At 36.1% G+C, this 16,110-nt stretch overlaps 1 protein-coding gene across 1 annotated transcript in view; it reads right to left on the reverse strand.

Moving 5' to 3' along the window:
- Nucleotides 1-4,156: 4,156 nt before the first annotated feature.
- Nucleotides 4,157-16,110, reverse strand: part of LOC136830361 (uncharacterized) — a 12,278-nt gene continuing 324 nt past the window's right edge. Inside the window, exons 2-15 of the mRNA XM_067089863.1 lie at nucleotides 15,053-15,195; nucleotides 13,655-13,820; nucleotides 12,990-13,066; nucleotides 12,636-12,777; nucleotides 11,736-11,831; nucleotides 10,823-10,911; nucleotides 10,371-10,464; nucleotides 9,771-9,829; nucleotides 9,113-9,231; nucleotides 8,036-8,201; nucleotides 7,298-7,465; nucleotides 6,306-6,445; nucleotides 5,310-5,415; nucleotides 4,157-4,373 (exon numbers count right to left, since the gene is read on the reverse strand). Coding sequence (XP_066945964.1) covers nucleotides 4,260-4,373; nucleotides 5,310-5,415; nucleotides 6,306-6,445; nucleotides 7,298-7,465; nucleotides 8,036-8,201; nucleotides 9,113-9,231; nucleotides 9,771-9,829; nucleotides 10,371-10,464; nucleotides 10,823-10,911; nucleotides 11,736-11,831; nucleotides 12,636-12,777; nucleotides 12,990-13,066; nucleotides 13,655-13,820; nucleotides 15,053-15,195 — 1,679 coding nt within the window. The 3' untranslated portion in view covers nucleotides 4,157-4,259. The remainder of the gene's footprint in view (nucleotides 4,374-5,309; nucleotides 5,416-6,305; nucleotides 6,446-7,297; nucleotides 7,466-8,035; nucleotides 8,202-9,112; nucleotides 9,232-9,770; nucleotides 9,830-10,370; nucleotides 10,465-10,822; nucleotides 10,912-11,735; nucleotides 11,832-12,635; nucleotides 12,778-12,989; nucleotides 13,067-13,654; nucleotides 13,821-15,052; nucleotides 15,196-16,110) is intronic.

Consider the following 16,110-nt stretch of genomic DNA (forward strand, 5'->3'; position numbering starts at 1 on the left):
GAGGTCATTCTGTTAAGTAATCTTCATCCCCAAAGATGTAATTTGTCCTACTATCTTCTGTCACTTCTTTCAAATGAAGACAGTTACAACAACTGGATCAATTATGATAAAAATCACACAAAAATTGACACAGTTCCAGTGAGCAGTTTGGGTACATAGTTTTGTTTAAATGACTGATCTCTTTTTTCTGTATTTCATACTACCTTCTGTCACTTCTGTAACCCTGTAATATTCTTTAGAGGCTTGAATTTCAAGTCAATGGCCCCTGTGGTGGGCTTGTTCTACATGAATAGGGTTTTATCTTCTGCATAATAATAATAATAATAATAATAATAATAATAATAATAATAATAATAATAATAATAATAATAATAATAATAATAATAATACAAGTACTTACAGTTCTGTAGACGTGTCCTCAGGTGAGAGAGAGAGAGAGAGAGAGAGCAGCTTATGGTACAGGTGTGCTCAGCTCGGCTGCCAATCAGAGAGTGGACAGGTAACCCCCCCAACCGTCCTGTTAAATACTACTTCAGTAACCTGTATCTTTGTTGTTTATCCAATGACCATCGATCGATTGTATACTGCTCGTTCGGAGAGAAAGAGAGGGAGTTTGAGAGAATTGCGGAATTACAGAGAATTATAGAATTATAGAATGTTAGAGAATTATAGAAGATTGTAGAATTGCAGTGAGGTTGTTCTTGGTTGGGTGGAAGTTGGTGTTGATGTTTTTGGGAGAAATTCTGTGACGCTGGAAAGTGTCTTGTATTGTTGCTGTTTGTGAATTATGTATATATATGTATATATATGTTTGCATGTATGTATATGTATATATATACTGTAAATATATAAATTATATATATATATATAATACAAGACAAAAATTGACACAACACAACTCAAAAACTCATACAAAAAATATGTAAAAAATTTAAAAATATAACTCAAAAACACACACAAAAATAAAATTTAAAAAACTGAAAAACATACCACTAAAAAGCCACCCCTTTCGTTCCTTTTACTGTACCTCCGTTCATATTCACTCTTCCATCTTGACATCCACCCTCTCCTAACAGTGCCGAAGGTTTTCCCGCTGTCACACCTTTCAAACTTTCACTCTCAATTTCCATTTCAGCTTTGAATGATCTCAAAAGCCCCAGCGCTTGGCCTCTGGACCAAATTCTATATTCAGTTCAGTTCAAGTCGACTGATAAGACACAGTCACGGCCTACCCCAAAACTAAACTGAAGAATAACTAAAACATTTCATTAAAAGAAATTGGTTGAAGGAAAGTTTGCCTGGGAGAGACCCCACGTTTTCTGGCACTGCCGTTCGCTTGTTCAGTGCTCTGACAGACGGCCTTGTTATAGTGTTTGTCCCCTAATGGATGGATGGGTTGTTTATATTTCGGTCTGTGTGTGTGTACAGTATGTATATGTATATGTACTGTGTAGATATATATATATACATATTTGTGTGTGTGCGTATGTGTGCGTTTGTGTGTGTATGTACGTGTGTGCTACAATATATAATATAATGCATATATATAAATATATGTGCGTTTAAAGATATATGTATATATACCGTATACATGTATGTATGTATGTATATATATATATATATATATATATATATATATATATATATATATATTCAAATTCAAATTCAGAAGCTCTATTTCGGACACAAATGGCCATAGATGAACATGAACAAAAAAAAACTCCTTCAGACTCTAAAAAAAAATGAAAGTGAAAAGGAATATGAGAAATGACTATGAAAGAGATATGAAAATCGTGATGTGATTGTGATGTGGATGATGAAACTGAGCGATTCTCCGTTCTAAAAGGACATATAAGTATGTTTGGCATATCAGAATAAGTGATCATAAAGAAATACTAAATTCTTCCGTGTTAAAAGAACGCACCCAATGCACTAAACATTAATGAGGCTTTTCCAGTGTTTACACGAGTAAAATATGCGCCGAAGTTTCTTCGGCGCAATCGAGTTTTCTGTGCAGCTTATAATCAAGGCCACCGAAAACAGATCTATCTTTCGGTGGTCTCGGTATAATGCTGTATGAGCCGCGGCCCATGAGTCTTTGACCACGGCCTGGTGGTGGCCTGTCCTATATCGTTGCCAGATGCACGATTATGGCTAAATTTAACCTTAAATAAAATCAAAACTAGTGAGGCTAGAGGGCTGCAATTTGGTATGTTTGATGATTGGAGGGTGAATGATCAACATACAAATTTGCAGCCCTCTAGCCTCAGTAGTTTCTAAGATCTGAGGGCGGACAGGAAAGTGCGGACAGAAAAAAGTGCGGACGGACAGACGACGTCGGCACAATAGTTTTTTTATTTTCTTTACAGAAAACTAAAATGATTGAATTATGCAGATACACTGAGTGGCAATGGGCAACTCTTTAGTACCCAGTTGATGCGACGCTAATTTAAATTCCTTCAAAATTCTTGCAACAGTCAGTGACAACATAATTAATTCCTTTGCAATTTTTGCTATTAAATATTTTCAAGCCATCATAATTTCAAACAACTCATATAAATATATGTAGCTGTTATTAATTCCTTCTAAACGACGCTAAAATAACATCTATCTAAATTCCACCATCAAATTCATATGAGATTTTAAGTTCCTTAGACATCATAACAGTACAATATTCGACGCTAATATAAATTCCGTCAAAAATCTAACACCAGATTTGTTAACAAATCATAATTTCCTAGGAATTTATCAACAGAAAACTTTAGCCGATATTATTTTCTTTTCGAAATGCCACTGAAAAGTTTATCTTTTTATTACAGCAACAAGATTGAACAGTAAAGTATAAAACTCTAATATAAATGTCCGTCAAAAAATCTACCACCATATTTGTAAACAAATCGTAATTGCCTACGAATTTACCAGTAGAAAACGAGAGCCGATATTATTTCTTTTCGAGATGCCACTGAGAAGTTTGGTAAGCATTTATCTTTTTATCATAGCAGGAAGGAGAGCGTACAATATATAACGCTAATATAAATTTCCGTCAAAATTCTTACGACAGATTTGTAAACATATCCAAATTGCCCACGAATTTATCAGTAGAGAACGAGAGCCGATATTATTTTCTTTTCGAAATGCCACTGAGAAGTCTGGTAAACACTTCCACTTTTATAATGGCGAGAAAAAAGAGAGAGAATTCTGTAGAAAAAATATATATATTTCGTTGAGAAACAAATTACCCTCACTTCGGTCGACAGGATAACGAGTGTGACATTTCGAAGGCCTTATTTGACGGCGCGAACCAAATGCCACTCGGGATATTATTAGCCAAAACTCACTGCCTTCTTGACAGACGAGAAGACACTAGGCGTTAATAACAGTAACTTTTGGTTCCTTATTCAAGGTATTAACTGCGAGTTTCACTGACTCTTCAGGAGAATAATCTGGACGACGATAAGGGGTCGAGTTTTAAATTACGCAAGGGGCTCGAGACAAATCATGGACGGACGCGTCGACACGAAAAACAATTTGAGGTGATTTTCTGATTCTCGGATGAGAAGGTTTGTTTCTCTCTCTCTCTCTCTCTCTCTCTCTCTCTCTCTCTCTCTCTCTCTCTCTCTCTCTCTCTCTGTACGGAGGTATACGAATGTTTGTGTAAAAAATGTCCGTAATATATAAATTGCTTTTGTGTACTTTATGAGTGCATGATTAATTTCTCTGTTATGTGTGCTTGCATCTGCATGCATGCATGCATGCATGCACACACATATGTATGTATATGTATATGTATATATATATATATATATATATATATATATATATATATATATTATATATACTTATATATGTTTGCATATATTTTATTTACTTATAAATATAAAACCTATAATAACATAATAATTTTAATAGATAGATAATAATTAATACAATTTTAATATAGATGATTAAAAAATAAAAGTCATAATATGCTTTAAAGTTAGTTTTATTTATACGATTCCTTTTATCTTCTTCTTCTTTTCTGCTTATGGGAGAAATCTTTTAATGTATGTGTATGTATGTATGTGTGTATATATATATATATATATATATATATATATATATATATATATATATATATATATATATATATATATATATATATATATATATATATATATATATATATATATATATACATATATATATATATATATATATTTATATATATATATATATATATATATATATATATATATATATATATATATATATTTATTTATTTAAGCAGACTTAATTTCCACCATGGCAGCTAACAGCCCAGAGAAAGCAGCATTGTAGTCGCAGGCCACTTCGTTGTGGACGTAATCCATCCTGTCATCCTTGTACGTTCCATCCTATCAAAGGAGATAGTTGTAGGATTTGTTAGAGTTATCCTTTAAAATCCTTCTCTTTGTAGAGACCAAAATTCAAAAGGACCATTTACAAAATATATAAAAAACAGATGTTTTTGAAAATTTAGTCTATATTCATTTTTCTGTAATTTTTCTATTTAATATCAATTATTTCTGTAAGTAATCTGGTTCTTAAAATTTGGTTCAATTTCAGTTTTTCTGTAATTTTTCTATTTAATATCAGTTATTTCTGTAAGTAATCTGGTTCTTAGAATTTGCTTCTATACTAATTTTTCTGTAATTTTTCTAGTTAATATCAGTTATTTCTGTAAACAATTTGGTTCTTAAAATCTGGTTCTATACTAATTTTTCTGTAATTTTTCTATTTAATATCAATTATTTCTGTAAATAATTTGGTTCTTAAAATTTGGTTCTATACTAATTTTTCTAGAATTTTTCAGTTTAATATCAATTATTTCTGTAAATAATTTGGTTCTTATAATTTGGTTCTATTTCAATTTTTCTATAATTTTTCAGTTTAAAATCAATTATTTCTGTAAATAATTTGGTTCTTAAAATTTGGTTTTATAATAATCTTTCTATAATTTTTCAATTTAACATCAATCATTTCTGTAAATAACTTTCTCAGTGTATCTTTCTATAGACCAAAGTTTAAAAGAACCATTTACAAAATATGTAAAAACTATATAGCCTCAAACTTTGATTCCATATCAATTTTTTCTATAATTTTTCAATTTAATATCAATTATTTCTATAAATAACTTTCTATTTACATAGAACAACATTCAAAAGCAGAATTTACAAATATATAAAACCAGACACTCTTAAAGTTTTATTCCATATTAATTTCTTCTATAAATTTTCAATTTAATATCCAATTATTTCTATAAATAACCTTCTCAGTGCCATCAGTCTTACCTGGGCAGGTCCGCCCACGAGGGCGCCATACAGGATTTGTGGGTTGGGTCCTGATTGCTGCTGTGCCCAGCCGTCAGTGCACGAAGAAGGTAGGTCTGGGCAGGAGCTGTTTGTGGGAATACAGAGGAAACGAAAAAATACTTGAATCTAAGCCATATGACCACAGATTTCTCTTGGTCAGAAAAATGTTACTTAAAATATTACTGTAAAATATTAACACTATATAATCAATTATATTTATTTTTATTCCAATAATTAATCTCTCTTATTTCTGTATTTCCTGTTACTTTCTGTTACTTCTTTCAAGTCAGTAGTAGTAGTAGTAGTAATAATAATAATAATAATAATAATAATAATAATAATAATAATAATAATAATAATAATAATAATAATGATAATAATAATAATATTCTTTGGAAGCTTGAATTTCAAATCAGTGGCCCCTTTGGTGGGCTTGTTCCGTATGAGTAGGGTTCATGATCTGAATAATAATAATAATAATAATAATAATAATAATAATAATAATAATAATAATAATAATAATAATAATAATAATAATAATAATAATAATGTAAGTTTACAAGTTGACTTATTCCTCAATGGCTTTGAAATCAAGTGAAAATTATCTTAAATGACCAAATAAGACAAATTATAAAGCGTTAGTTGCAATATGGCCCTCTAATACATTGTACAGAATTTCTTAATTATGTACAAAAGCGGAGAAATAATAATAATAATAATAATAATAATAATAATAATAATAATAATAATAATAATAATAATAATAATAATTCATATGGAACAAGCCCCCCACAGGGGCCACTGACTTGAAATTCAAGCTTCAAAAGAATTTCATTATTATTATTATTATTATTATTATTATTATTATTATTATTATTATTATTATTATTATTATTATTATCATTATTATTATTATTATTATTATTATTATTATTATTATTATTATTAAAAAGCAGAGAAATGACACTAAATTACCTCGACCTGTGATGTGGTCTCTCGGGTGGGTCGACCCCATAACCCACAACGAAGGAGTGACCTACGTCACCTAAGATGTAGTTGATTTGACTCTCGGCAAACTGGGTGTTGACCTCCTTCTCCAAGTTGTGTTTGGCAGCCTGGAAGGAAGAGGATTGTGATTCTTCTTCTCGGAAATGATTGAGAGAAGAATCTGTTTACGTCTGGAAGGGGGAAGATTGTGATTCTTCTTCTCGGAAATGATTGAGAGAAGAGTCTGTTTACGTCTGGAAGGGGGAAGATTGTGATTTTCCTTCTTGGAAATGATTGAGAGAAGAATCTGTGATTCTTCTTCTTGGGAATGATGTACAGAAGAATTTACTGACATCTGACTGAGAAAGAGCCGTGATTCTTCTTCTCAGAAATGGTTTACAGAAGAATCTATTTGTATCTGAATTAGACAAAATCTTGATCCTTCTCATTGGAAATGGTTTACACAAAAATCTGTGATTCTTCACCTTGGAAATGGTTTACACAAAAATCTGTGATTCTTCACCTTGGAAATGGTTTACACAAAAATCTGTGATTCTTCTTGGAAATGTTTAACGCGAGAATCTGTTCACTTCTGAAATAGACAGAGCCATGACTCTTCTTCTTGGAAATGATTGAGAGAAGAATCTGTTTACATCTGAAATATACAAAATCCTGACCCTTTTTCTTGAAAATTTGCAGAAGAATCTGTGATTCTTCTCCTTGGGAATGATTTACAGAAGAATCTATTTACATTTGAAATAGACGAGATCGCGATTCTCCTTCTTCTTGGAAATGATAAACAGAAGAATCTATTGACACAACACAAAGCTACGTGATTCAACACTGACGTTCAATAAACAAGATCGTGATTCTTCTTCTTCTTAGAAATGATAAACAGAAGAATCTATTGACACAACACAAAGCTACGTGATTCAACGCTGCTGACGCCAGCATTCGGACAAACCAAACCACTCAATTACCCATAAGGCCAGGAAGGCAACATTAGCAGCGTGGCGATTGGCTCCCCAGGTGTCCAGGAACACGAGACCCCCAGGGGTGTAGGGTTTGTCATTCCTGATGTGGTCCAGGAAGCCTTGGAAGGTCGTGGGATATTCTATGTTGTCGCCGTCCAGGAGTGTGAACAGTGCCTGCAAGAGTGCCATGTGGTAAGCTGGGCATTTTTTGGGGGGGTAGGGGTATTTTATTTTTAGTTTTATAGTAAGTGGGCATTATGATCTTGACCTGAGCTGAGGTCTTTGCGATCTTGACCTGAGTTGAGGTCTTTATAATCTTGACCTGAGCTGAGGTCATTATAATCTTGACCTGAGCTGAGGTCATTATAATCTTGACCTGAGCTTAGGTCATTATAATCTTGACCTGAGCTGAGGTCATTATAATCTTGACCTGAGTTGAGGTCATTATAATATTGACCTGAGTTGAGGTCATTATAATTTTGACCTGATCTGAGGTCATTATAATCGTGAAATGATCTGAGGTCATTATAATCTTGACCTGAGCTGAGGTCATTATAATCTTGACCTGAGCTGAGGTCATTATAATCTTGACCTGAGCTGAGGTCATTATAATTTTGACCTGACCTGAGGTCATTATAATCGTGAACTGATCTGAGTTCATTATAATCTTGACCTGACCTGAGGTCATTTTATTCTTGACCTGAGCTGAGGTCACACCATACGTTGACTGCCACCAAGACTTACGTAGACTCCGGGCTTCTTGTCGTCCCACGAAAACTGCTCTGCTTTCTCGCTCAGGGCAAATTCGTCCCAGTGACCTCTGGCCCTTGTCAGGTAGGTATCGTCGCCAGTGGCCCTCGCCAGCCACAAGGCTGCCCAGCACAGCTCGTCTCCATACCCGCTCCATGACCTGACGAAGGAGGAGGAAGCTGAGTAGAAGGGGCTGAAGTTATGGGAGTTTTTTTTTGCACAGGGATTCGTTATAATCTTGACCTGAGCTGAGGTCATTGCAATCTTGACCTAAGATGAGGTCATTGTAATCTTGACCTGAACTGAGGTCATTGTAATCTTGACCTGAAATGGGGTCATTGTAATCTTGACCTAAACCGAGGTTATTATAATCTTGACCTGAGCTGAGGTCATTATAATATTGACCTGAACTTAGGTCATTATAATTGTGACCTGAGCTTAGGTCATTATAATCTTGACCTGAACTGAGATCATTATAACTTGACCTGAGCTTAGGTCATTATAATCTTGACCTGAGCTAAGGTCATTGTAATCTTGACCTGAGTTGACATCATTATAGCTTGACCTGAGCTGAGGTCATTATAATCTTGACCTGAGCTGGAAGTGGCAGAAGATAATTATGCATGGATAACCAGTATGTACTTACATATTATTAAAATGTATATATCGCAGTCATACATACAATATAACCTCCTAGCCTTTCTGTAGTCTCAACAATAACCTTTCAGTTACTTTTACCAGTCACTGCAACTTCTCCTTCATAGCACTTTCCACATTTGTGTATCTAGTTGTTGGTTTCTTTGTTTCAATATTATTCTTATTCTGACATTTATCCCTGCATTAACACCCAAATTACACAGTCTGTTAGACCAAACACGCCTTTATTCTAAGCCTGTTACTATGCCAAACCAGTCACTCATCCTCGCAAATACTTTTTACACAATCTCACCTTCCACCTTATATTCTTTTGCTCACTCTCAGTAAAGTCACTGACATTATGAGATCACATTATCCATTCACTCAGTCTAAAATTCATTCACTAATTCATAAAGGCCATTTGTTTTAGCTTACTGATAGTAGCCAGCAGCATCTGGGATAGATATGTGGTAATTCTCCCTCCTCTCGTCCGCAAAGTCATAGAGTTCCTTGGCTACGGCCAACATTTCATCTGCGTAAGCGCTGTCCACATCCTGGAAAATGTTAGAAAGGTCGAAAAGGATGCCTTAATCTGAAATTAAACTGTTGTTATAGTCTCCGGACTAACAGAGAAAATGGGTCACTAAACATTCATAATATAATGTCTGTATCGTGATTTTTCATTAAAATTTCTGGGTCTAGGGAGGAACTGTTATCTTTGGGGAGAATATTCAATGCAGAATAACTTCTCACCTATGAAAAGGTAGGGATTTCTCTCTGAAATTACATTCCAAAGAAGGTAACTGGGAGTTCACTAGCTAAAATTGGTAGGGTAGGTAATAAACATTGACTAACCCTTAAACTCTTATTAAAGCTGAGTGGCCATTGGGAAACTGAACTGATCAATAAAACATTTTCTTTCAGTATAACCCAGAAATGTAGCTCTCCCTGTTTGGCTAATGCCAGCATTTTATAAAATAGTTAAGAGGACTTTCAGAAAAGATAACTAGCAAAAATGGGTAGAGGAACTCTGACGGATCTTGAAGACCAGAGAAAGAATTACCCAGAATTCAAGATAAAACGTCTGACTAACCTTGAAAGCAATGGAAGCTGCTGCCAAAGCTGCGGCAGTCTCTCCTGCAAGTTCAGAACCTGGAAATGGAAGCAAGAGTTAGTCAGTTTCAAGGCTCAAAAGGCTTCTTGAATACTTAGGCAGCCAGAAACTACCTTCAGGAAATGCAAAAACATCAGGAGAACCCCTTGATTCCATATTCCATAAGACCTAGCAAATGGATCAGTGAAATATATCAGTACCTACAACTTTTGTGCGTTCTTCATAAATGCAATATCACAGTAAATGACTCTACTGTACAGTACCCTGATGATGTAAGCATCTAACACACGAAAGCCCCGGATCTTAATTTCACTCGCTCTTTCCTGCTGGCTCTTGCATTACCATTTGACATTGTGGTTTTCTACACATTCAAACTTTTGTGTATTAACAATAAACGCATCATCACAGTGAATGACACCACTGTACCATACCCTGAGGATGTGCCTGTCAAACACACGAAAGGCCTGAGCTTTAATTTCTTCCACTTATTCCAGCTGGTTCCTGCATTATGATTTTATTTTGTGGTTATCTAAGCATCTTATGTAAGCATTCAATTGCCTCGATAAACCCTGAACTTACCTGGTTTTTCAGTGTCAATCTTCATTGATGGTCTCTCCATGGTCATCTCTTCGGGTCGACCCCAGTATGCGTGGTCAGTGGAGCCCATGCCCACCTAATCAGTGAGTTAGATAAGATACAAGATTTGTCAGTGTTGTGGATTTACATTACTCTAAAATTACGGAAGAGTTTGGCAGCCAAGTCCCCTCTAAATTTAGGAACAAGACCCTCTTTGTATACAAAGCAACTTTCCATGGTGAAAGCTACTATGTAAATTCTACTTTAACTCTTGATGCTACCAACTGTATACTTACAGATATCAACAGCCTTAAAATATATCAATTTATGAATGAGATATGTAACAAGCCTGGTAGCGTGAGCTGAACCAGTCCTTGAAATATAGATTAGTCAGGTTAGTATTAAACTGACAAGTAATCCTGAGAGAGTAACACAGGTGACAGATCAGCACTTACCTGCCCATACAGTTCGTAATTAGCAGAGTGGGCCTTTAAGAAGTAATCAGTAGCCCATTTGACAGCTGCTAGGCCATATTCAGTCTGACCTGTGAGGGTGAAAGGTGTTCTGTGATGAAAATTATAGTGATGATAACAAATGGGATAATCATAATAATGGTTAAAAAAGTTTAAAGTCCTCCTGGGTCTCGCAAGGTTCATAGGGCTGGTGCTGAACTCAGGTTTCTTAGGGCGACAGGCAGTGGCGTAGAAGTCCCGTTGCCTACGACACGTGGCCAGTGTGTCGCTAGGCCCAGTGTTTAACACCCCCGCCCAAGGGCTGGTACCTAGTTTCATACTAGCCCTCTCGAGTTTTCAGACCACCAGGTTAGCGGGCTACCAGGTTTATGCAATGGCGCCATCCCCAAGCCACCAGTGAGCGGCGGGGTTTGAACCCCGGTCCTCTCAACTGGTAGGCAAGAACCTTACCACTGTGCCACCAAGGCAACGTCATAATAATGATCTGATGTTAAATATAGTATTAGTATTTATAACAGTGATAGTTGTGGGATTATAGGCATTTCCACTTCTTATAAATGCTGTTTCAAATAACATGACTCATATTATGAGGCTGTTGGGAGAAGCGCGAACACTCAAGGCCAAGAGAGGCAAGGTCTACCCAATTGGGCGGAGTTGCCTCCCACCTGGGGTAACTACGTAGGCAATGACGTATCTTAGAGGTACCTACTCATTACAGCAACTCACCTGCTGATGCTATAAGGAGGTAGACAAAGCTCCGCCTACAGGGGGGATTTGGGGGGAAGTAAGCAGACTTTCTCTTTCTTTTGGCCTTACTAACACTCATGTATATAAATCCTTGAGGATACATAAATAATTTATTTGTCAAAACTCTATAACTACTGGAGATTCCTACCTGCAATTTTGTATCCCTCTGCAAAATCGATTAGACCCCAAGCCAGCACAGTTGCAGTGTATGCCATTGGAAAGCCGAATTTGACGTGGTCTCCAGCTAGATAAAAATAAGTGCTTGTTAGTTAGCCCACTCTTGTGCAGCGACGTAAAGACATTTACAGCATTATAAAACATTTCTAGATTTCTAGAGACTTAACCGTCTTCTATGAACAAATTTGCAGATTTCTAATAAAAATTTTGGAGCCTTATTCTTCCCTGAACATGTCTGTAACGATCTCATGAATTTCTGACGCCTTAACCATCTTCTCTGAACAGATTTGCAGCTTGCTAATACATTTATGAGGCCTGAACAGTCCTCTCTGAGCAGATTTGTATCTTTGTAATGAATTTATGAACCCTCAGTCTTCTCTGAGCAGATTTGAAGCTTTCTAATAAATTTCTCAAGCTTTGCCTATATTCTCTGAACCAATTTGCAGCATTCTAATAAATTTTAAAGCTTTAATCCTCTTTTCTGATGATATTTACATCAACCTGATAGTTTTCTGAAGTTTTAACCCACTTCCCTGAACTGATTTGCTGCTTTATAATAAATATCTGAAGCCATAACTGTCCACTCTGAACAGATCTGCAGCATTCTAATAAATTTCTGGATCCATAACCATCTTCTCTGAACAGAATTGCAGCTTTCTTATAAATCTATGAAGCCTCATCATCCCTGAACATATCAGTGGCAATCTAACCAATTTCTGAAGCCTTAACCATCTTCTCTGAACAGAATTGTGGTTTTCAAATAAATTTCTTAAGAATCAGTCATCTTCCATGAAGTGATCTGTAGCAATCTAATCAATTTCTGAGGCCTTAACCATCTCAGAACAGACCTGCCTCAGCCAAGAACACTTACCATCGTAGTAGCCACCAGTGAGGTCCAAGCCAACGTCAGCGCCGTCAGTCAGAGCTGAGTCTCCTCGCCAAGTGACTCTCTGGTCAGCTGGCAGAGGACCTGATCTCTGGGCTTCGTAGAACAAAATTGCCATGCAGAGAACCTATAAAAGAAACGCGAGTTTCTTGTCACTCAAAGATCTCTTATAGCAATCTCTTTGAACTGGTTCTTATTGGGATTATATTATGGAGTTTGGTGAAGCGTGTTAACAGAAACATGAAATCTTTGCTCTCCTGATCATTCTGAAGCTAAAGTTTCATTTTAAGAAATTAAAATCAGTTTATAATTCATCCGATCAGTAAAAGACAAATTTACCTGACTGTAGTCGTAAGGTGTCATTCCAGTGGCTTCACAGGGATTGGTCATGGGCTGCTCTGTTGTGTAAACGACTCCTGTAATGTAGAAGGAAATAATAAGTGTCTCATTTGACTAAAGCAGATGCTAAGAATGCTGATATTCTATTCAGCAGTTTTGAATAGGAACGTGAAATTAATTGCTTTTAATATCTTAGGCTTATTTTAACTTGATGTTGATTAAATCATTTCATTTGAAGAAAGATTATCCTCTGAAGAGCGGAAATTTGAAACATAGCCTACACAAGACTAGTGCCTATGTTTGGAAAGAGTAAAGTGGTCACAATTGGTACAGTTATTTAAAATTGCTAAAAGTTAGATCTTTTATTAGTGTTTACATCTGCAGATAAGAGCAGAAATGATAAAGAGCCTTCCTTGATTTCTTAAAGACTTTTAAAGATCTCATGTAGCAATAGAAAGCTTGCCCCAGAAGACATTAGAGAGTCTAAGATCCCATCAAGGCAAGACCAATCTTCAGGAGCTGAATTTCAGCACAGAACCTTCAGCTAAAGAGGTTTAGTGAAGCCAAGAAGATACCTCATGCTTCTGCGAAGAACATAACAACTTACAGGTACTTGGAAAGTTCTCAAAACCATTCTTAGTTCACCAAATCGACTCGTAACTCACCACAGACATCTTCGCCATTCATGCGAGCTTCGACCACCACAGCCTGGGGTCCTGAAAACACGGCCTGGAATTTGAATTCGATGGTGTCCCCTGGCTGGGCCACCAAGGTGTCTTCGGTGAACACGTAGTGGTAATCGTCTATCTTCTCGACAGTTCCGTCCCAGAACTTTGGAAGGAAATTGAAACTGAATTGAATATAGAGTTTAGCCCAAAGGTCATTCAGAGCTGAAACGGAAATTGACAGTAAAAGGTTTGAAAGGTGTAACAGGAGGAAAACCTCAAAGCAGTTGCACTATGAATCAATTGTTAGGAGAGGTTGGAAAGTAAGATGGAAGAAAGAGACTGTGAAAGGAGGTACAGTAAAAGGAACGAAAGGGGTTGCAGCTAGGGGTGGGGGGGAAACTGAAAGGCAGTTTTGTTATGACTGAGTTTTGGGCCTAGTCCTAAGTTCTACAGTTAAGTCTACAATTTTGTTGTAGGGTTGTCTATCGTTTGAAAAAGATACAAATATTCGTAATAACTGCTTGTTGAGGTGATAAGATTGTAGAATTGTAGGTTATATATTGTTTTATAAATATATTTAAAGCAATCAGCAACTTCCCTTAGCAAGGGTTGGCTCCCGAAAAAAAAAATAAGTACACTGCCACATTCATACTTGTCTTGCTAAATCATTAATGAACCCCCTGTGTATTATACTTCCAAAGTATTCTTTGATTCATACACATACCACAAATGCTCATTAACAGTGCCTCAAACCCATTCACACACACACACATATCTTTATCTCTCAAGCACTCAGTCACTACCTGAAATCAAGGTCATATCACATCAACAAGAAATTATGATTTTTCAGGAGTTAGATAAGAAAGATTCAAATCAAGCCTGATAATCATTCAGTATCACCCTGTATCTCAAGAGATATCTCCATCTTGACACAACATCCCCAAACTAAACAGAGACACACAGACACAGACACACACACACGCACACACACAAAACCAAACCATTCAAAAATTTGAACTTCCTCTAACCCAGTGGTTCTCAAGCTGGGGGTAATTACCCCCTTGGGGGTAATGAAGCTTTTTCAGGGGGGGTGGGGGGTTAACAAGGCATTTTAATTCCAATTTGTAATAAAAGGAACACGGCTTTAATTTTGATTTTTGTCAAAGGAATGGTGTCTAAAGTCTAAATTCATTATTTCTTAAGACTTGTGTAAAATCAAAATTAATTTCTTACACATAAAATGCATTAGAAATTGAGCATTCTAATATTTTTTCTTACTTTGTATTATAACTTCACATAACTGAAGAGAAATGGGGGGTAACGATGCTAAAATATTTGAGAACCACTGCCCTAGCCTCATTCCTGGAACCAAACTAAGGGCTCCACAACGCATACCTCAATCTTGTCCATGGGGTTGTTGAAGGTCACTTCGACTCTGAGGCCTGTGAACCCAGTGGAGGTCTGGGCAGAGAAGTCACCTTTGTAATTCCCGCTCCATTCGTCCTCTATAACCACGCAGGTGCATTGTGCATCCACTCCTGGAAGGACAAGAAAGGATAGTGATGTGTTAAGACGTGGGAGAGGCAGAGAAAGGTGTGGACTGACTTTGAGTTTGTGCAAAAAGAGGTAAAACTAAATTCTGAGGCATTTAGGTCATTGTGCCTCCACTCCTGGGAGGACAGGAAAGGATAGTGATGTGTTCAGGATCTGCAGGACTCTAGGATGCGACGATTCATGTTTGTTAAGACGTGTTAGAGGCAGAGAAAGGTGTGGACTGACTTTGAGTTTTGTGAAAAGAGGTAAAACTAAATTCTGAGGCATTTAGATCATTGTGCCTCCACTCCTGGAAGGACAAGAAGGGATAATGAAGTGTTCAGGATCTGCAGGACTTTAGGATACAATGATTCGTGTTTGTTAAGACGTGGGAGAGGCCAAGAAAGGTGTGGACTGACTGTGACTTTGTGTAAAAAGAGGTAAAACTAAATTCTGAGACACTTAGATATAAAATACTTTCTCTTATACAGAAAATAGAGAATTCTGGACCGAAATTCTGAGCTGGAATTGTCCCAGAAACCAGGTCATTCATCCAAATCCCACAGGTAGCTTTAATAAAATTTAATTTAAAAAATCCATCAACAGGATTTTTCTAAAAATCCAGGTAACTTTTCTTTGTCCTTGTTGGTGTAAATCCTTCAAAAATTTCAAGACATATTTTGTAAACAGACAAACTATATGTTAACCAAATCACAATGAATTCCTTTTGATTGATTTTTATCAAGTTTTATGAAAGGATTACCAACGGGATAAGAATAAATCACTTAGATTTTGAAGTAAATCCTATCACGGATTTTTGTCAGTTTTCATGAAAGGGTAACCAGTTGGATAAAGATAAATTACTTGGATTTTTTAAAAAATTCTGTGAGTGGATTTTGATCAAATTCTATGAAAGGATT

This window comes from Macrobrachium rosenbergii, chromosome 46 (assembly GCF_040412425.1).
Source record: "Macrobrachium rosenbergii isolate ZJJX-2024 chromosome 46, ASM4041242v1, whole genome shotgun sequence".
In the NCBI taxonomy this organism is placed as follows: Eukaryota; Metazoa; Arthropoda; class Malacostraca; order Decapoda; family Palaemonidae; genus Macrobrachium; species Macrobrachium rosenbergii.